General features: G+C 54.4%; 1 protein-coding gene across 6 annotated transcripts in view; it reads right to left on the reverse strand.

Moving 5' to 3' along the window:
* The window catches only part of LOC119103330 (vascular endothelial growth factor receptor 1), a 42,737-nt gene that overhangs the window by 7,340 nt on the left and 14,188 nt on the right, over positions 1-21,209 (reverse strand). For 3 of the 6 annotated variants that reach the window (XM_037226843.1, XM_037226832.1, XM_037226852.1), the window contains 18 exons: positions 17,265-17,339; positions 16,605-16,713; positions 14,927-15,057; positions 10,447-10,600; positions 9,420-9,577; positions 8,885-9,047; positions 8,521-8,670; positions 7,613-7,762; positions 6,586-6,746; positions 5,946-6,114; positions 5,489-5,659; positions 4,590-4,742; positions 3,925-4,058; positions 3,241-3,510; positions 2,538-2,691; positions 743-967; positions 427-528; positions 165-234 (listed from right to left, as the gene is read on the reverse strand). In XM_037226843.1, the coding sequence (XP_037082738.1) occupies positions 165-234; positions 427-528; positions 743-967; positions 2,538-2,691; positions 3,241-3,510; positions 3,925-4,058; positions 4,590-4,742; positions 5,489-5,659; positions 5,946-6,114; positions 6,586-6,746; positions 7,613-7,762; positions 8,521-8,670; positions 8,885-9,047; positions 9,420-9,577; positions 10,447-10,600; positions 14,927-15,057; positions 16,605-16,713; positions 17,265-17,339 (2,699 nt within the window). Of the gene's footprint in view, positions 1-164; positions 235-426; positions 529-742; positions 968-2,537; positions 2,692-3,240; positions 3,511-3,924; positions 4,059-4,589; positions 4,743-5,488; positions 5,660-5,945; positions 6,115-6,585; positions 6,747-7,612; positions 7,763-8,520; positions 8,671-8,884; positions 9,048-9,419; positions 9,578-10,446; positions 10,601-11,635; positions 11,784-14,926; positions 15,058-16,604; positions 16,714-17,264; positions 17,340-19,040; positions 19,096-19,274; positions 19,295-21,209 lie in introns of those variants that run through there. The other 3 variants (XM_037226870.1, XM_037226860.1, XM_037226840.1) reach the window with 3 other exon arrangements.

Raw genomic sequence — 21,209 nt, forward strand, 5'->3', positions numbered from 1 at the left:
GTATATCTTCTTTAACGCGTATCTGCTTGATGCCGGGAGTTTCAATGTCTGGCAGCGAGGTAAATCTCGCACAATACGAGCAATTCAGCAGAGCAGACTTCTTTCGTGACAACCGCGGGTGGGGCGTTTCGATAAGTAAGATTTATTTAGCTGCAGCGACTCACTTTTCCGTTGTTTGGTGTTGACGCATGGCCGCCCGGAACTCTTCTGCGCCAAGGCTGGGGTCGTATTCACCTGAAGCAGCAAGCGGTCAATTATTGCTAAGCTCCTTGGGACATGACGGGTTATCGCTATACTTCTTGAGACATGACAGGAAGACATATCACCAGACAAGTGCCTTCAATTTTCCCTATGTCTCTCGCCCATTTTCTGGTCGCTTTCAGGCAGATCAGTCACTGCTGAAGAGTCATGATTGCTGGTACTTACCACTTATGGGGTGGACCTGGTTTATGAACCCATTCTTGTGTCGGTGGAGGTAGTCGTGCAGATTTCCATGGCGGCAATATTCCACCAAAACCATGAATTCACCTGAGAATCACAAAATATGCACTTTTTACATGACAAAACATGGAACGTGACAAAACAGAACTGTTCCTCTAACCATCTTGGAGCATGTCCACGCGTCATACGCAGCGTGTTGGCAAACAGTAACGGAAGACAACAGCGCCTCGCTCCCTACAACAAACTGCTGCAGCGTCTTACACAGAACGCAGCACCAATGAAGCGCTTGAATCCGCCTCACCGTGCTCAGCATGTACGGTGACGGCGCCCAGAAGGTTCACCACGTTCAAGTGCTTGCCCAGCTGGATCATGATCTTGAGCTCGGACATCATCGAGCGAATCTGGTCTGGGTCGGAGCCGGACTTCGGCATCTTGACGGCCACCACCGTCCGGGTCTGGCGAGGTGTCAGGCCAATGGCCTCCGCCCGAAGCACGCGCCCGAACGCGCCGGACCCGATCTGGCGCCCTGGCGGGGAGTCAGGGCAGAGCTCAGCGCCAGACCTGATCTGGCGCCCTGGCAGGGGAGTCAGGGCAGAGCTCAGCGCCAGACCTGATCTGGCGCCCTGACGGGGAGTCAGGGCAGAGCTCAGCGTCGGACCCGATCTGGCGCCTTGGCGGGGGAGTCAGGGCAGAGCTCAGCTCCAGAGCCGATCTGGCACACTGGCGGGGGGGGGGGGGGGTCAGGGCAGAGCTCAGCGCCAGAGCCGATCTGGCGGCTTGGCGCGGGAGTCAGGCACAGGTCAATGGGACGCTTAGACAATGTTATCACCTGGCGGGGAAAGATGTGGGGGTCAAGTTCAAACGACAGGGATTCCGGGGTCAGGCGTCTGGAAAGGTGCCATACCGATGGCACCTCCGCGAGATTAGATGCCATGAGATTCAGATGAGACAGGGACCGTATGCTCAAAGTTATCACAGAGCCCGTAGACAAGAAGAGTTATCGAGTCACGTTCAGAAAGCCGGAGGGGGGCAAAGGTCAGGACAGAGGTTACGGAATCGTCAATACGGTCTGACAAAGCTGTCAGGTGGTACGAATTTTGCGAAGCTTGTTCGACAACTTGACAAAGCTCACGTAGTCACGAGCACGCAGACCTGAGGGTAGGTCAAAGGTCATAAGGAAAGTCATAAATGTCATAGGTTATAGGTCGAGCTCGCAGGCATAGGTCATGAAGGAGCCTGTACACTGACAGACTGGAAATATGGAAAGGTGAGGGCTCGGGGCAGAGGCGAAGGAGCAGTCTGGTCTAATGGACTGGGACGGAGTGGCGGTGAGGACTCCGGTAGAAATCCGGTTCCGAAACCAAGGCTGGTCCTTGACCTGACCCGCCCTCCCCATCCATCTGAAGAGCTGGAATGCACAAAGTTCTATCACTGAGAAACCCCGACCTATCATCCGCCAGCCAAGATGTGGACGCGCTGCGAGAGCTATATCGCGAGGACAATGGTCAGGCCTGTTCCCGCACTCAAAGGTCATAAGCCAACGTCAAGGTCATGTAATTTACTATCTAAAACGACTTATTGATAATTAAGCGGCTTAAAATTGCATGTTGCTGCCATGACCGAGTGCCGGCAGCACCATACCACAGGCATGATGGGAACATGATGATAGGCCGAGTTCGTGCGGCCCGGGTGCATCATAGTACGCTTATCATGCACGGCAAACAGTCAGCTACGAGCCGGTCCTGTTATCAGTGCCGAACTGGACACCCATTGACCTTACCTTTCGGCGAAGGAGTTGCCTCTTACCGAAGAGTCTATCTCGCCAACCACCGACAGCATGCCACTTCACTACAGTACGCGCCTCACACAAAATAATTTCTCTCAAGACGTAACTTCTGTCCTACCAAAAAACATACAAGAAACTCGCTTTTCACGGAAGATCTTGTACCTCACAAAATACCATACACACCACTAAATAACTCACCCTTCACCAAGTAACTCCTGCTTCACCAAAGGGCCCGCCTCGCGCAAAGGGAGCACAATATACTTCACCCTTTCGTCACTCCATCACCAGCCGGCACTAGCGGCGCCCTCACCGAGGAAGAGCCGCTCCTTGGGGAACTCCCATTCGCTGTCATAGGGCAGCAGCGCCGCCTGCTCATCGATCGGAAAGCTGGGATTGAACTGGCTCATCTTGCCCCTCTTGAAGTCGTTCAGCTCGGCCTGGCTCAGCAGCTGGCGCTGCAGCGTCTGTCGCAGAAACGCCTCGGTCAGACGCCGCTAGCGCGTGCCCCGACATGAGCTGAGCCTCTCTCGGGAAGGGGGGGGGGGGGGGGACGCTGCGGTGAACGCAGGCACGCAGGCGGACAACATTCACCGTCATGTTTGCGACAAAGATATTGGCATGGAACGCCGCGTAGATAATTGCACAGGAGGTGCTTTTAGACGTGCTTACATTCCCCCTTGTCGTGAACATGATAATCCGCAGGTTCCAATGCGGGAAGCGTTCTGGTACCGTGCGCGCCCGTCCTCAGCTAGCTGTGGTTGTGCTATCGTGGGCTCCACCACAGGGGGACGAGGGGGACGCATCCCTTCAAGTTTCAGTAATCCAACATCACGTCCATGCATTCCATGAAAAAACACTTTCCGAAACTTTGAAAATCCCTCCCCCTTCCCCGCCCACCCTCTTTTGACCCGCGGTGAAGCCGAGGGGTTCCACAACGCGCGAGACAACACGGCAGACAGTGACAACCGCAGCGGTTACATCCGCAATGCTCGCAGAGCCCCTCGCATGCGCACCTTCTGCTGCTTGCACTTCCACGCCAAGCAAGCCGCAACGGCGATCAGGCAGAGTACGAGCACGCCGGTGATGGCGCCGACCACATGCATGATGGTGGTGTCGTCCGGCACCACCAGCTCGGCCGAACCCAGCAGCGCACCCTTCCTGTTCTCCGCTCGGCACTCGTAGTTGCCGGCGTCGTCGTTGAGAACGGCGCCGATGATGAGACGCTGGCCGTCGGAGGACAGCCGGACGCGCTCGCTGTTGTCCAGCTTCAGCGGCCGTCCATCCTGTCGGCGCCGGTGGCGTCAGCATGCACACGCTGAGGCACCGGCGCTGAGGCACCGGACCGGCTGCATTACATTGGGAGATACAGTACCACGCTGAAATACAACCAATTGCAGCACACATCGGACCTAATCAACCTGATACAACATGGCATCTCAGACTGACGGTCACAGCTGGACTCACGTCTGGACAAGAGTTACTATCTCGACACCATATCACATAAATTACACGCGTCCGCACGTGCATGCGCAGATAATCGTCCACGTGCACACACATCCCCGACACACACAAGCCTTACAACGCCAACAGAAGAGATGTGACCTCATACTTCGAGTGATCTGGCTTGAGGCGGCAGCCACCATGCTCGGGAGCCGGAGGCGGGGGAGGCGGAGGGCGGCAGCCGCTGTACCACCGACCTTGGTCCACGTGACGACGGGCGGCGGCCGGCCGGTGACAGTACAGTTGAGCTCGGCTGGCGAGCCCACCTCCAGCTGCAGACTAGCCGACGCGTCCATGTTGGCGCTGTTCGTGAACGCTGGCAGCAGCGCCGCTGCCGACAGGCGAAGCCGTGAGAGCGGGGTGCAGAGAGCGGCGGCCGCAGCCCGCTGTACGGAGCCGGACGACGGTCCGCCGACGCCGGCTTCGGCGGCTGAGCCAAGACAAAACGGTCTGCGCCGTGTGAGAAGTCAGTTCGCGACGAGCGCGGCAAACGGGGCGTCGGTTGGTAGTCAGCCATGTGCCTCAATGACTGCTGCATATGTCATGTAGCGTGCGATCAGCTGCTTTGGAGAGTCATTTCTAATTAACGTGGACAGGCGGATAAGCCCTCTTGCAATGCTGCACGATCCGACAGCAGATAAGTCGTGACCTGCGACAACAGATGATGTCTCATTTAAGCAGAAGTGGTGGGGCACGACGTTGGGCGGCACCCCTGAGAAGAGGAGCTGCTCAGTTTGAGTTTGCGAATGACTCACTCGGCACAATGGTAAATTCCACCTGACACTGGACCGCACTGTCACACAGGGCTTCACAACTTCTGCTAAAGAAATAGCTTCCTGCCAGCTCACTGGACCTCACGTACGTATGACACCGAACCACTCCTGTTTGCGGTTCTTGATGCCGGTGATGTCGAGCCCCGAGCAGTGGTACAGGCCGCTGTGCTGCAGTCGGGCAGGGTCGAACACCAGTACCTTGCGATACGAGTACTTGGTAGTCTCCTCCACCAGGCTCACCCCTGTCGAGCGCCGGCGAAAACACATGACTGCACGGAGCGCGTGATTGCAAAGGCGACGTCAGTGTGTGTGTGGTGGGGGGGGGGGAGGGGCAGTCGGGCAGTCGTGTGACGGGCAGTGCACCGGTGACCACGTGCAGTCGTCGACTCGAAACCTATGACCCGACCGACCCGACACCCACCGTTTCGTTTACGAGGATATTTACGAATTCGACGGCTGCCGTCTGTAGACGACGCTGGGCGGCGACCATGAGATATAACGGGGGGGGGGGGAGTTCATCTGGGATGCAGCAAGTCTGAAAATGGACGGGCGAGCTTCGTCCGTGCTGCGACCAGCGCGGCAGCCGGTGGGCTCTGACCGGGGGTGACCGCACAGGTCGGCCACCGGTTATAGCCCGCCGTCCGAGTGCTACAGTCAGGCGCCATGCGCGATCGCCATGGAGCGAGAATAATTGTGAATTCAGCGCAGTAAAGCAGACAAGCAAACACCATCAGGTTGTACCACGAGCCCAAGAGGATCTTGAGGCGTCAGGATGCGGGTCCCTGACGCTGGGATTCGATTCAGACGGCGGGTATGTACCTGCTGTCCACCTGGTCTGCCTCTTACGATCAACCGCCCCCCCCCCCTCACCCCCACTCTTCCCCCGGGGTGTCGAGAATCGGCTGAACAACACTGCAAAACAGCGACTGTGAACGGCAGAGTGTGCATCTTCGCCCAGCCGTATCGTGTCGGTTGTCCAGCTCCATACCTGGCAGGCTGGTGACAGGATCCAGTCGCTGGTCGCCGCCTGCGCTCCGGTGCCAGACGAGGTCGTCCAGGCTGCGGAAGGTCAGGCTGCTGCCGGCGCAGGTCATGTTGACGCTGTCACCATCGACCACCGGCACGCCGGGCCTCACCAAGTCGAAGCCGTCCGCTATGTCTGTGGGTGGGTCGTGGTAGTTAGGCGTCGAACGAGAGGGTTGGTCTGGGCTGTGACATTTTAGCAATTCACGCGTGGGGCATATTGGATCATACCATACGGCAGCGCAGTTAGTATATTCCACTCACTGAATGTGTGACCACAGCACTTGTAACCACACTCTACCTTCTCACCCTCGGAAGCGCAACACAACCGCACACACCCACACTGAATTACGTCGTCAAAAGTTTCAACGAACACCCGTGAACCAAACACGGTGCGACGGAGAGCCCACGACGCTTCCCACCTGTAACAAAGAAGCGCTGCCAGGCCTCTGCCTCCCCATCCGGGTGCTGACTGTTGCGAGCCAGACACTTGTAGGCGCCAGATCTGATGGCCGTGACGGTCAGGTTGCTCTGCACATGGTACGGTTTGGACGACAGCGAGACTTCTTCCTCCTCGTTCGGCCGCGTCAACTGTGGAGCGGTGGCTGCGGTCGGCGCGGGGGAGAACAGATGACCTGGGCGGTGCGGCTTAAGTGTGTGTTCGAGTGTGCGTGCTCTCCTTTTTGACGGAGTACGGGGTTGAATGCCAACATCATCTGCCAGCGTGGTTTGAGCCAAATTTGCAAAGCAATCACCCCCGTTGAGGACACATAAAACTTCACCGCATTCCTAGTCTCCAACCTCAGAAATTGTTCCCAGTTCCACGTCTGACAGTTGTCGGGGCCTCGACACAAGAGCTCGCACTGCGAGAAATGAAATTTGAGCCATAGCTGGCACGTCATGAGCAACTGAACAGCCATCAACAAGTGACACAAGGAATCGATAACAGTAGGCAGAAACAGTGCGCGGGTCTGAACGGACGCCAGTCGGAGCAGCACCAGACGCCGCAGACTCCCAAAAGAGCAGACAGCAGATCGGCGCCTCACGCCCTCCGGCACTCACGTTCAGCTCGGTGTCCGGCGCGTCGCATGGCTCGTTCATACACGGCACGAAGCGCCACATGACGCGTGGGGTCGGGAATCCGGTGACGTCACAGGAGAGCGTGTAACGCCGGCCGGCCATGTAGTACTCCCGCGGGTCGTCCAGGTGCACTCGCGGCTGGTCTGTACCCGGAGCGCGCGATCAGCGGCGGTGAGATGGACAGCTCGACACTCCGTGCGGGTGAGCAAACCACGCAAGGTGAGGAGAACGGCCAGACGCTCAGGTGGGGCTGCTGCTCAGGTAGGATCGAACGCACGGTCAGGTATCCAGGTGAGCTCACGGTTTGGGTAGGTGACCCAGACCGGGTCAGACGTACACTCAGGTGCTCAGGTGGGGTCACAACGGGGATGAGTGACCCTGGCGGGTTTAGGCAGACACGACAAACAGACGGACACTCAGGCGGAGTCACACTATGAGGCAGGCAATGTCATATCGCTGCCCTAACCACCAACAGGAGGCTGGGAGAGGACAGCTATAACTCAGAGTTTGTCCCCTTTCAAAAATTCATGGCGGCGCTTTTAACTACGGAGTTTCTCGTCAGGCACAAGTTAGCGATGCTCGAACACACAGGTGAAGTGGAACGAAGGATGTGCTTCTGGACGAGGTAACGCAGCGGCATCACACGACACGTCCGGTAGTGTGGCGACTGTCACGAGTCTACAGTTCAGAGGTTTGTGTGTCGCATAAGGTCTGACCTGAAGCATATAAACGTGTTCGCCGGTTCGACTGCTCAGGTGTGTCCGGCAAATCTACTTTTGTGTGCTTGGGCTGCACAATAGAGGATTGAATACACATCCAACAGCTATAAAACTGAATCCATTCCATAGAGGTAAATCACCCGATCAGAGATAACAAAACCACCATCGCACTGGTTGATTCGGCATGGATGCTAGAGATGAAACAGTCCCGGACAGGAGTCATGCAAACGTGCACCTGGCCGATCACTGCTGCGCCAAGCGGCGCAGCGGCCGGCCTCGCCCCTCCTCACCCCGCACGATGATCCGGACAGCGAGAGAGTCGTTGGCCTTGCCGTTGGGGCTGGTGGCCACCACGGTGTACTCGCCCATGTCCCGCAGCTGGAGGTGGGAGATCTCCAGGATTGTCTGGTCGAACGGCGTCGACACCGCGTGCTTGGCCGCTGGGGAGGGAGGAGCGTGTGAGTGAACTGGCGACGCTCCATCGGAGCGAGCTCTGGAGTTGCGCTGCTGTGTGACGTACGCAGCACGCGCGCCGCTCGGATTGTGTACGGGCAGAGTTCGATACCGAAAGCATGACGAAAGGGGCGGGGGGGGGGGGGGGCAAACACAGGGTCATCGCTCAGCATTGATGACGTCTGTAAGCATGGCAGACCAACAGAGAGTGCGGCGGCAGCCAGTGCTCTCACCGTCTGTGGCCGGATGAACAAATGACGCGTGTTTTAACCAAATGCTTACCGTTTTCACGACTCTATTCTTTTAACGATAGATGTGACAAGACACGATTTTTAACACATCCATGATTTGGGCGACCAGCCTTTTCGAAAGTTCCTATGGCGATATCGACAGAGCGAGGTGAGCTTATGAATATTCGAAATGAGCATACGTACTACCTACATATGAAGTAAAACATTGGTGAAAGACCGCCAGAATTAATCATGAAACGGTTCACACAGGACAGTAAGTTCATTTCAACCAATGCGTGCTAGATAATGTCACAGAATGTTTACCATGGGGCACAGTGGAGATACGCCACACCCACAGTGCCCACAAAATATCGCTGTCAGGATCACATACAGAGCGTGCATGAGTTAACCGTCGAGCCAGCCGGGCACCCTCACTGCAGCCTCTGTACTGCACTGTTCCGCAGAAGATGCCGCAAGACAGGTGACCTCGTACGGGTGAGACGCGAGCCACTCACTGTTGTGGATCTCGCCGCCGCCAGGGTTATACCAGACCACATCGGGCCTAGGGTACGCCTTCACATTGACGACAATCTTGACGCTGGTCCCCAAACGCATGTCAAACTCTGTCTTGGCCGCGATCAGCTCAACGCTGGCCTGGTCGGCATCTACGGGGAGACATGTCAGGTTTAGTCGGGCGATCTGGAGTCAAGTTTGATGACTTTCGATCCGCTGCGGTGTCTGGGAGAAGTGCTATTGCTCAGTTTGGAGCGTCTAAATGAAGATACAGTTTAAACACCTGGCTTCACCCAAAAATCACAGCAAGTTCCAGCTACCATTGCGTGGGCTTTAATGCCACGTGGGCACTTTCGGAGCTCTCACCGTAGATGCGAATGTACTCAGTGCGGCTGTTGGTGAGTCCGTTATGGTCTCGGCCGGTGCACGAGTAGCTGCCCTCGTCCTCCCGTCGCGCGTCCGTCACCACCAGCCGCCTGGTGACGGCCGAGTTCTGCGTGGTCTCGGCCTCCTGACGGATGCGGCCCGTCTGCAGGCCCACGAGCAGCACGTCAGCTGGACGGCTCAGGCCAGCGCAGCAGAGGCGGTCGCAGTGCGAGCCAGGCGCGTGACGTGGCTAGACGAAGTACGTCACAGGCGGACAGCCGAAAATCCCGGTGCACCGGTAACTATGCGCGAGCCTGGTGTAAAACTACTTCCCTGACAGCCGTCCACGACTTGAAGCGGCTCAGGGGGCGACGAGAAGAGCCGAAAGAACACCGAACATATCCATCTATTTCAATCAACTGAGGACACGACAGTAAGCGTCCTTCGAGCAGCCTTCTCCTCTCCCCGATGGCCGGCGCGGGGGTCGGGGCGCTCCGGGAGTCGTTCGCTGCGGCCAAGTGTGGCCGGCACCCACCTGCAGTCCGGTGCTGGTGGCCGGCACGCGCCACTCGAGCGCAAGCCGGACAGCCGGCTCGACGTGCACCCGGCAGACGAGGCTGAAGTTGTAGCCGACCACGGCGTTACGCGTCTCGCTCTTGTCGATTTGCGGCTTCGGCACTGACTCGGTGGCCGCTGGTGGGACCGAGGGCCACAGCGGCTTAGTGACGACGCAGAGGAATAGATAGGCTTGGTGAGCCCAGTCCAAAATGACGGCTCGTGTGATGCTCATAACAGCTCCAAACGGCTGCGATAGCTCGACTAACACGCGAACAGTCGTGCCTTATGCAAAAGCAAACCCGCCTTGTTCATGTTTTATTCAATGCATGTTTTTACTGGATTTAACCACTGCGTTCCGACGCTAATGTGGATAGTACCCTCACGATGCAAGGAGGACGGGACCCACGTGTAACGTGCAATCCAACATGGGCGGACATGCACTGAACTTAAAGGCGTCATGCACGAGCAGCAACTGAAGCATGCGCAAAGAAGCGAACCAAACAAGCGCAATGTTATGTTGTGTGGGGGATGACATAGAGCGAGATGCATGAGAAACTCGCGTCCTGCTTTGGGGAATTGCTGCAGAAAAAATGTCTCCAGTAACTAAATGGTTATTGGTCAAACAAGTTCTCAAAAAAGTACGGAAAGTCAACGCAACATTACCATGCTAAGAACCACTTAAAGACTGTTACAAGCGCATCCCACTTGTTTCCGCATCCAGTTACTCGTCTGTTACCAAAGCTGCCGCCGAGGCCCGAGTCAAGGATGTAGTACCGGACGTCATCCATTATCGGAAAGCACCCGAGCCTTCACCGATGCCTGCATTTTATTCAGTCACGTTCAAGCGTAAGTACAGGAGCGGACAACATGAACCGAGGCCCCCTGGCTGTCAGAGGCAGAGCCCACCAGCCAATGCCCGGCCCGGCGCACTGGTCGGCTGGCGCGGACGGACCAAGCGTTAGCACGCACGAGAGACCACCACCAGCTGTTCAACAGGTACTCACGAGCGAACACCAGAATTACCGGCAGCGTTTCCTGCTTGGCGCCATACCGCGCCTTACACACAAACGCGCCGCTGTGGTGGAATAGGACGGGGGACTGGATCAGGAAGCCAGCGGTTGGCCTGTAGATCATGTACTTTTCTGCAAGATCGGTGATCTGCGAAACGAGAACGATATTCTGTCACACATCCGTTGGTGCGGGAGCTCCGGAAGGGAGCGAACATATTCGCCCACCCTTTGCCATCCATGTGCATTAATGTGTAAGTGGGTCCACGGTTCAGATTCTTGAAAGCTCAGTGCTCTCAGGATTTTCCGGTAGCAGGGGCATGATGGCATGGTCTACGCACCGGTTTTAGGAAATTTTAACCAGCGAATCAACTGTCAACTATGTCGCATACCCTCTGAAATTCGAAGGGTAGGCCAAGCATGTCCGTACGAGCTGTTCCCAAATAAACGCGCAAGAATTAGAGTGAATAGGTTGGAAAATTAACACAGCCATTCGTACGCATCCCACAAGTTCTATCACGCGGCGCCTCACAAGTTTTTCCATTCAACCGACTGCCTCAAATAGCTTTTGTCCAGCCATAAGCTTGCACTAATTGTTCCGTAACGCCGCTAACCGGTAACTCTTCGTGCATTTAAGGTCAATAACTCGGCGTAAGAACCTTGTACTTGTAATACTGGAAACCAGGAGTTGAAGGTCTTTCTTGCTTATATCAAGTATTTTACTTTACTCTCGGGTTAACGGACCCTCCCCCCCCCCCACACTATGACGGAAGGGTGACCACTACCAAGCTGACCAAGGTAGTCAAGGTCACTACGAGAGAGGAACCCATGGAACATCTCGAAGGTAGTGCAAAGCTCTAATGCACCACTTCCTACACGCTAGTACAATTCAACATCGCATATTAGGAATGGCAGACTACAACAAGACCTAAAGCCATTCTTGTACTGTGTTCCGCCTGGTGAGCCAAGCATGATCACAAGCAGCGGGCGCAGCGTGGCGACACTCCGGGAGGAGAAAGCATGGCGGCGCTAAGCACGGAACGCTACGTCAGCCGGCACGTGGCTGCTGGGAGCACGGCGGAGAGCACGTGGCCCACGTGCTGCCAGCCCGTCGCATCTGCGGATCACGTGGCGCACGCGTCATGCGGCGCACGGGCAACAGGGCGCAAGCACGACCGAACCGTACGGATAACGTAGACATGAACTAGCTTTGACTCGTGCGGTCTCCGCCGCGAGGCGCACGTGTAGAAGCCCGCCGCCAGAGGCTGCACGTCTTGCAGGACAAACCCTCGCCGGTTGTCAAACGATATTGTCTCGTCTCCTTCCGGCCAGACCTAAGCGGGCAGAGAGCACGCTGCACAGTGCTGTCTGCAGACAGCACGCCAGCCGCGGTGCGCACCACCCGCGTGCACCTCATTCCAAGACGGCGAAAAGGCGCGCATTCACATCATGGCGCAGACAAAAGCCATTCGCACGGTGAACCTCACGTGTCAAGACCGATATTCTTGCACATTTAAGACACGGAGCCAAGAGGCGAGGCGAGGAACAAGGGCACAGGGGCGCCGATGGAAACGAGGCGGGGTACAGGGGCGCAGGGGCACAGATGGAACGAGGCGGGGTACATGGGCGCAGGGTCACCAATGGAACGCGCCTGCCGCCACCGTAAGCGCCCTTGTTGCTGCATATTGGTACCCGCTTTGCTCTGTGACTGACGTTGGAGCCACAGATGCAAGTCGTATGGTCTAATTCATTTTAGACTGTCATTTTGCTAATTTCTTTAAGTTTTTTATCGCACATTCTGCAATCTTACATGAGGGCAACTCGACTAAATGAACCCACTCTCCCAAATACTCTATGGAGTGCATCAAACCGCCTGCAAAAGATTTAATCAAGACATGACCTTCCAAAATACTCCAAAATGCGAGAGGAGTCACCAGGGTCAGTCGCGACAGGGAATTTCTGGGACCTAGGTCCCAAAAACCGCTGTGGTGCACCGCAGACATGCAGACGAACACTGAGCGTAGAGCATTTAAAAAACAGCTAAAAACGTCTTGAAAATCTTTCTGGCACAAAGCTTTTATGGTTTTCGTGCACTGTTTCAAATAGTGGTAGAGCACCTGCCGGCTATGGCCAGAAATGGGATTGTAGTTTGATTCACCAAGATAACTATTATCAAGAGCAATACATTTCTTCAAGATAATTATCATCATCATCGTAGCAATATGATCATTATCATAAATATTCATCAAGAGGTAAACGTTTTAAGGACTTCATGCGGAGAAAAAGAACACCGGACTTTTACTGGGAATGACAGTTTTATCAACCACCAGTGAGACCCAATGCGCGGTGCGGCGCGAGCGAGGCTAACGCGTGTGAAAGCTGTTCGTGGCAATGTAGATGACGCAAAAACTGAACTAGCGAAGCCTTCCACAACCAATACCAACAGGTTTAATAAATGCTTTTGAAAGTCCACGTGTTATGAAAATTGAGCAGGCAAAGGTCTTTTGATGCAGGATTCGCACCAGCCCACAAATAATCTGGTTGAAAAATGATTCGGTCAATCACGACAATGCTAATCCAGGGTATCGACGTCGCAATGACAAACGACCTTTACAATGATGCCTTCACAATGACACACTATCTTCACAATCAGAAACACAGATGATTTGAACAGATAAACGATAATACAGTTTGATGGTTGGCTGTGTCTTGTCTTGGTTTGCTGTCGAAGTGTCTTGTAATATGTCATTGTATATCGTTTTCAACAGATATTGATTTGTCAGATATGTCGTATATCGATTTCGTCAGAAGTTGAAAGAGCCGTCGTTCACCAAGATCTGTCTGATTCTTATCAATTCTGAGTGTAGTTCTGTCCCATCAGAGCGGTGCTTAAATGCATGTCCAATAAAGGACCTCATGACGCTAATTTTGCAGCGTCGAGGTTACTCACAGTCAGCATTTAAGCACCGTCCGTTGTTAGTCTGCCTTCGGTATACAGTCGCTTTGAATCGCTGTCCTTGTCCATCAACAGTCACGCCAGGAAAAGGTATTATGTTTTGCACACCCAATTATTTTGTGAATTTCAAACCAGACTGCACTTCAGAGAAGTTTTTGAGATTTCCTGGTTGGTCAATGTCCCTGACCTCTACAAAGATATCGTCTACGTAACGGTAGTAAATGTCCTGTCTTATCTCCTCATTTTGTAGTGTGTTGGCTTCTCCATGTCCCATAAAGAAATTAGCGAATAAAGGTCCTAATGGTGAGCCCATCGCAACACCTTCAATTTGGCAATACATTCGTCCATCAGGCCCGCGAAAAGGAACTCGCAACGTACAGGCTTTAAGTAGTTGTTCCAGATGGCCCTTTGACGTTATGAGAGGAGGAATTTCGGGATGATTGTAAACGCGGCGAAGAGTGATGGATATGGTTCTTTCAATGTGCGAACCATACTTAATCTAAACGATGATGCCAAGTCAAAAGCCCGGAAACAATAATGATGCGTCAAAAATCTTGTCAATGCTGAGTCTGCAGTTATTTTTAATAAAAAATGTATAAAGCGAAGGATATATATATATATATATATATATATATATATATATATATACATCATAGCAGATGGCCAACAGCTGCATATTCATTCGTAACATCTGCGAGTGTAAGAATATCTGACAATAGCACCGTGTGCATGCGCGCGCGTGTGCGTGTGCGTATGCGTTTCTGTGGGTCTAAATAAAGCATGTTGCCCCGCCATTCTATTGCACTTTGTCAGACAGGATACCTTCCAGACCGTGCCATGTCATGCGATGTCTTTGCGACCGAAATGCTGGCGGAACACAAACACATCTTTTCGGACCTAGATCCCATGCGCCCCTGGTGCGGTGGTCGGTCCATACATCAATGTGAGTCGGCGCAGCTTAAGCTCGGGTTCACACTTCTGTACTCTGTACGCGATACGCAACCTCACCAAATTATTTCATCAAACCAGCCGCAGACATCTCCCCCTTACCCCATGCCCATCCCCTTCCCCTTTCCATCCCCTTCCCACTACCTCCGTTCACGCTCCCCTGCTCTCCTCAGCGGAGTTAGCCCCCCCCCCCCCCCCCCCAACTATGAACACCAGCACGTTGGACTCGCGGGAAACTCAGTCTAGGGGCTGCAGGTTTGACGGCAGCGGCTGAAGGCGGCGTCGCCAGCTCTCAGCGCCCCCAGCCCGTTCAGCAACACAACAGATCTGACCGCCAGCTCAGCGCCACCAGCCGGTTCAGCAACACGATTGGTCTGACCGCCAGCTCAGCGCCTCCGGCCGGTTCAGCAACACGACAGGTCTGACCGCCAGCTCAGCGCCACCAGCCGGTTCAGCAACACGACAGATCTGACCGCCAGCTCGCGCCACCAGCCGGTTCAGCAACACGACAGGTCTGACCCGCGAGTGGCGGCGTCCCGCCTTCCGCGGCCCGCACAGGAGCGGGTCACTGACCTCTCTGCCGTTCCGGTTGAGCGTGACGCGCACGTCCGGGTGACTGGGCCGACACGGTATCACACCGGGCACGTTCGGCTTCAGGGTGATGAACATGTCCTTCTGGCTCAGCACCAGCAGATGCTCCGTGTCTGCGATCAGCCGAGGGCGTGGGTGTGAGGAGCAGTGGCCATTGCGCACTCAGCACACAAGGTCAGCGGATTCGCGCCGAGGGCGTTCATCGTGGGGCGAATATACATTGCGGAACAGGTACGTGTGGAGAGAGGCGGGAGGAGGGAGGGGGGGGGGGATGAGGCGGAGGAAGGTCGAGGGAGTGACCTGAGCCTGAAGCAGTCCACCAGATGCCAGAGCAGACTTCAGCACCTACACTCAGTCAGTCATAAGGCTTAGTCCGTCGTGGTCATGTGACGGACTCATCTCAGCTAGACGACCACCAGATGCTATGCGCTCGCATCAGTCTCGAAACGCTACAACGCGGCGTGCAGGCGGCAGTTTGCTGTTTCCCGTGATCATACAAAAACGCGCAAGCACGCACACGTGCACGCACACCCACCCACACCACACCACACCCACACCAACTCACACCCACACCCACACCCACCCACACCCACACCCACACCCGCCCCACACCCACCCTGCACGCACAACACACCACACATACACACACACACACACAACACACACACCGACACACACACACCACACACAACATGCACACACACCAGCACGACCACACACACACACTACACACCACAAGCCACACCACCCACACCACACACACACACCCACACACACACACCAACCACCCACACACTATACACACAGCACACACAACAACACACATTCACACACGCACACACTCACTAACTCACTCACCACTCACACCACTCACCACGTACGCACGCACTCACTCACGCACGCACGCACTCACGCAATCACGCACTCACCCACTCCCCACCACACACACACACACACACCACCCATAAATATAGATATATATCTCTAGATATATATATATATATATATATCTATCTATATATCTATATCGATCTATATATAGTTATATATATATTTCATATAGAATATATCTATATATATATCAGAGCTATATATATATATATATATCTCTCTATCATCTCTCTCTCTCTCTATCGCTCTCTCTCTCTCTCTCTCTCTCTCTCTACTCTCTAGCTCTCTCTCCTCTCTCTCTCTCTCTATATCTCCTCGCTCTCCTCTCTCTCTCTCTCATCTCAGATCATATTAAATAGCTATATAGATATATAAGAGAGATAGATAGAGAGATAGAGCGTTACTTAATGACATTCATGACGCTAATGAGACAGTAAGTTCACATCTACTACATTCCAAGTTCACATCTACTACTGAGACGTTAATGACGCTAGTGACGTCAATGAGACACCAATTTCACATCCACTACATTCTCCTGGTGTCCGAGCGTGACCACCAGAGGGCAGGGCCGTTGCCATGGAGACCGCCGCGACGTCAGCGCCGTTCCCACAAACCCAGCTGCGCCCCGCCGGCCGCCGCGCTCGCTTCCTCTTCGGCGCTATCTCCACCGCCCCGGCCCGACCGCAGCGGTGGTCGCCGGGAGGTGGTCCGCACGGACTGGGACCCGCCGCCCCTCCCCTCCCTCTCCTCCCCCCTCCGCGGGACGCACCGTTCACGAAGAGGTACACCCTGGCGGCGCTCTGAGCCGGGTCCTGAGACGGGGTGCCGGCCAGCTGGCAACTCTGGTAGCCGACGTCCAAGTGGCCGACATCCCGGATCTGGAGAGACGTCACTGGTTACGCCACCGGTTACGCAGGAGAAGCTGCGGCAGCTGACGCCCTCTCGGTTAGGGAAAACACTGTCAGACCCGCAGCCATGTGGTGAGGGCAAATACGCTGCGTGCGTCTATCACTTTTGCAAGAGTGGGCTGAATGGTATATGAGTAACATTCTTCAGCCTTGATATTAATGACGTGGTGACGTGATGAAGACGTCATCACTCTCAGCAGTTCGTGACACCTAGTTTCCAGCTCACCCTTCACGTGTGTGAGTGGAATGCGCCAGTATTTGTTTCCGTACAAAGACAGCAGCAGAGAGCTCTTCTGTGGCCGTAATCGTGCACGACTCAGTCCCAAGACCTGGCTACTTGTACTTACGACGCGAATGACGAGAATGCTTCTGATCATGCTAAGCCCACACAGATCAATATGGCATATCGTACACAAGGCGCCTCACACTGGCTGAAAATTTGGATATGAGCCTGCGTGCACATCCAGATGTGTATGAGTCAGGTGAGCCTGTCAGTCTGGGGCCACGATCAGCGGACTTACCTCCAAGGTTGACACGTACGGGTAGCCAGCATCACTCGTCGTCTCATTCGTTATCGTCACGCGGCTGGAAAAGTCCTACAAAAAGTAAATAAGAATCAATAATGCGTAGGTGCTTAACGACAGCAGCGTCAAAGCCCTGGCCTTCAAGTGCCCCAACGAACTTGTGCTGCTCTCAGGTCAGTACGATCACCTCTCTTGTAGTTGAGAAGCATGACAAAGCTTCCGTCTGGACATTGCAGCCGACCAAGGCTTCGGAGAATGCCGAAGACCCCGCCAAAAATCACCAAACGACACATCGACAGGTCTGCAGAGGACGGACAGCTCAGCAAACGACACATCGACAGGTCTGCAGAGGACGGACAGCTCACCAAACGACACATCGACAGGTCTGCAGAAGACGGACAGCTCACCAAACGACACATCGACAGGTCTGCAGAGGACGGACAGCTCAGCAAACGATACATCGACAGGTCTGCAGAAGACGGACAGCTTAGCAAACGACACATCGACAGGTCTGCAGAGGACGGACAGCTCAGCAAACGACACATCGACAGGTCTGCAGAGGACGGACAGCTCAGCAAACGACACATCGACAGGTCTGCAGAGGACGGACAGCTCAGCAAACGATACATCGACAGGTCTGCAGAAGACGGACAGCTCAGCAAACGATACATCGACAGGTCTGCAGAAGACGGACAGCTCAGCAAACGATACATCGACAGGTCTGCAGAAGACGGACAGCTCAGCAAACGCTACATCGACAGGTCTGCAGAAGACGGACAGCTCAGCAAAACGATACATCGACAGGTCTGCAGAAGACGGACAGCTCAGCAAACGCTACAAATCGACAGGTCTGCAGAAGACGGACAGCTCAGCAAACGATACATCGACAGGTCTGCAGAAGACGGACAGCTCAGCAAACGATACATCGACAGGTCTGCAGAGAGACGGACAGCTCAGCAAACGATACATCGACAGGTCTGCAGAAGACGGACAGCTCAACACACACATACAGCTGGCAGCTCACCAGAAGCCGTGCACATCGGTGGACACAATAATATCGGCGGACACAGTCACATCGGCCGACACAGTCACATCGGCGGACACAGTCACATCGGCCGACACAGGCGCTCGGAGCCCGCGGTAAACATACAGCACAAATAGCAGTCCCCTGCAAGAGGGGCGACAAAAACCACAAGACGCGGAGCAAGTGGGAGGTCATGAATGAATCTTTCCATGCAGTTAAGTGGGCTCGAGTGAGCCGCACCGCTAACATTTCTGAAACATTGACGCAGGTCATTGAACCGTGACAACAGATAAACCATTCCGCAAACCGTCCCGTTCTGTTACATTTGGTTCCGAACCGTTTCGTGCAACCGTTCCGCTCCGTTCCAAACTCTTCCGCACAACCGTCCCGTTCTCTTTTGTTTTGTTCTGTTCCGTTCTGTTCCGAACCGTTCCGCACAACACCGATTGTGATCGTTGTGCAGAAAAAATTGACTCAAGCCCTAATGTGCGTACCCACGATTAAAAAAGTTAAATTTTGTTTGATAGGACAGATGCCCTAATTACGTGAGCAATTTGGCAAGGGGCGTATGAGAGGTGTGTAGAAATAATTTACCAAAGTTCCTGATGTGGACCACCAGATTTGCCGGGGTTTCATTTCTGACCAAAACAGTCACACCAGCAGAAGCGACAAAGACATCTGCAGAGATGCCTCTGCAGGGGATGCCGTCTCTGCAGGAGGCTCAACACTAACGAAACGCTGCGACGTACCCAGAGACAAGAGACCCAGGGACACTCCAGGCAAAGCGACAACGCGGCGTGTTTTCGTTCATCCGGCGGCAGAGGGCGACAGCAGCCGGCGCGATCGCCGCGTCCAGCTTAAGCTTCAACACCGACTGGCAATGCTGGCTTTCACACTGCAGCATCGACGGCACCCCACGGCGACGAACGCGACGGCACATATGACCCAGCAGCTCGCCCCGAGCAGCCAAGGGGGCTGCTTACCGCGATGCCCTCAGCGTCGCATCATCCGCCGGATGTAGCGGGTCGAACCCTAAAACGGTCAGCAGAGCGTTGGTACGATTCATTTGCGTCTCGCCGCTTTTAATGGAATCCGTATGCAATGAGACGGCTTCAGCGCGAGTCATGATATAGCGGTTGCGTCGGCGTTTCATTGCGCGGTATGTGATCTACCTGGAGCAGACCGAGCCAGAGCGATAATTGATGAAACAATATATAGGTAGAACCTTCTGATAGGATGGAGTTCTGGAATCAGCGTCCATGCTAAGCAATGCTTGCTTAATTTTATTGCAAAAAAAGTTATTCAGAATGGCACAACAAGACCAGATTACTGCAAAACCACCAGATTTTGATCGACAGTCATGGTTGCTCAGCACGCGAGCGGCCCTGCGTCTCCGCATGTGGCGATCGACGACGCTGTGTCCAAAGCGGTAGAAGCACCGCTCCAAGAGCCAGTATCTCCGGCCGTGGTTGTTTAGATTCCCGTCACAGGGAGCATCAGCCTATCACAGCAACCAGGCGGTGCCCATTGGAGCGGCACAGAGTGGAGCGAGCTTACTTGTGACCGAGCGTCGGATCATTACAGTTTCACATCACCTATCGCCGCTATCTACCTACACATTGGGTCTATTCACACCTAAAGCGCGGGTGCAGCCACAGGGAGGCTTACAAATACCACCAACTGAAAACACCCACTGTGCGTATTGCTCACTACATCTACTTAATGATAGCCCGCTGTGAGCCATGCCTCCCAGGCTCCTGTAACGCTGCGGGGCCAGCCAGCGGCCTGGGCCTCTGGGATGGGCTGACAGGATGCACATACACGCACGCGCGCGTCACGCGGCTTGACCATCTGCACGATCCGTGGCGTGCGTTGGAAAAGCCATGGGTGCCGTCATGTGGCTGGCTGACCAGGGTTGTACATACATGGAAATGCCACGTGGTAAGGTTTGCTTAGACAGGGCGATACGTCAGAGGAAACCCAGCCGGGTGTTTACATTACGCGTGGGCAGATGACTCCGACAGATCAGAACTCTGAACTGGAAAGCCGTAGGGTCACATCCTCAAGATTTTACGTCAGGGACACCGCCTCTGCGCATGCAGTGATAGCCGCAGATATGCAGGCATGCAGATAGCAAACCGTAAGGAGGGACGACGGTGCGTTTTTGTCCGGTTGGAGCAGGACGCTTGTTTTAAACTGGTGTCGGTCTTCAAACCAGACTCGCGCTGGTCTCCGGGTGCATTCTGAGTCGATTCCAGAATCGGCCAAGCTTTCGTGGAATCAGGGTGAAATCGACTGCTTGCGATTAGGATTGAAAATAAGTCGGAGTGGGGGTGAGAATGTACATCGGCTTAGACATCACGAGAAATGTGCTCGTAGGCTTTGATGAAGCCCCTAAGACCGTTTATGTCCTAGCCGGTTGTTCTCAAAACCGACGCCATCAGGGTCTATCCGGAAATGGAGCTATGCATCCCATGAAGTCGAAATCGGAGTCGACTCAAATTCGTGCCGTGCCTTTCAAAGCATGCGTCAAAATCAAGCGCGCATGCCGAGATTCGGAGTCGCTAGCCGACGAATCAAACACAAATCTTTTTGCCATCTCCACAAGCAGGTATAGCGGACACCCTGCCGGGGGTCCACACCAGCAAGCAGTCTTTCCGATACAAAGCTCAAATCCGAAACTCAAGGTATAAGGCTTTTGCTACAAAAGGTGATATTGAAATTAGATTTGCGCACAACTTTTCTCGCACACAAACTGTGCGCATGCAGCACTGGAGAGAAGATCACGGCAGTGCCTGCGCCCCGAGGATTCTTCTGTCAGGCATGACAACGCCTTGACATTCCGCTGGTAGCAGAGTAGCTCTCAAGTTCTGAATGTTTTACTTTGCATGCGTCACCGAATAGTTCCGATGTATTGA

Source organism: Pollicipes pollicipes, unplaced genomic scaffold, assembly GCF_011947565.3.
Source record: "Pollicipes pollicipes isolate AB1234 unplaced genomic scaffold, Ppol_2.1 Scaffold_2555;HRSCAF=2994_pilon_pilon_pilon, whole genome shotgun sequence".
NCBI classification, from domain to species: Eukaryota; Metazoa; Arthropoda; class Thecostraca; order Pollicipedomorpha; family Pollicipedidae; genus Pollicipes; species Pollicipes pollicipes.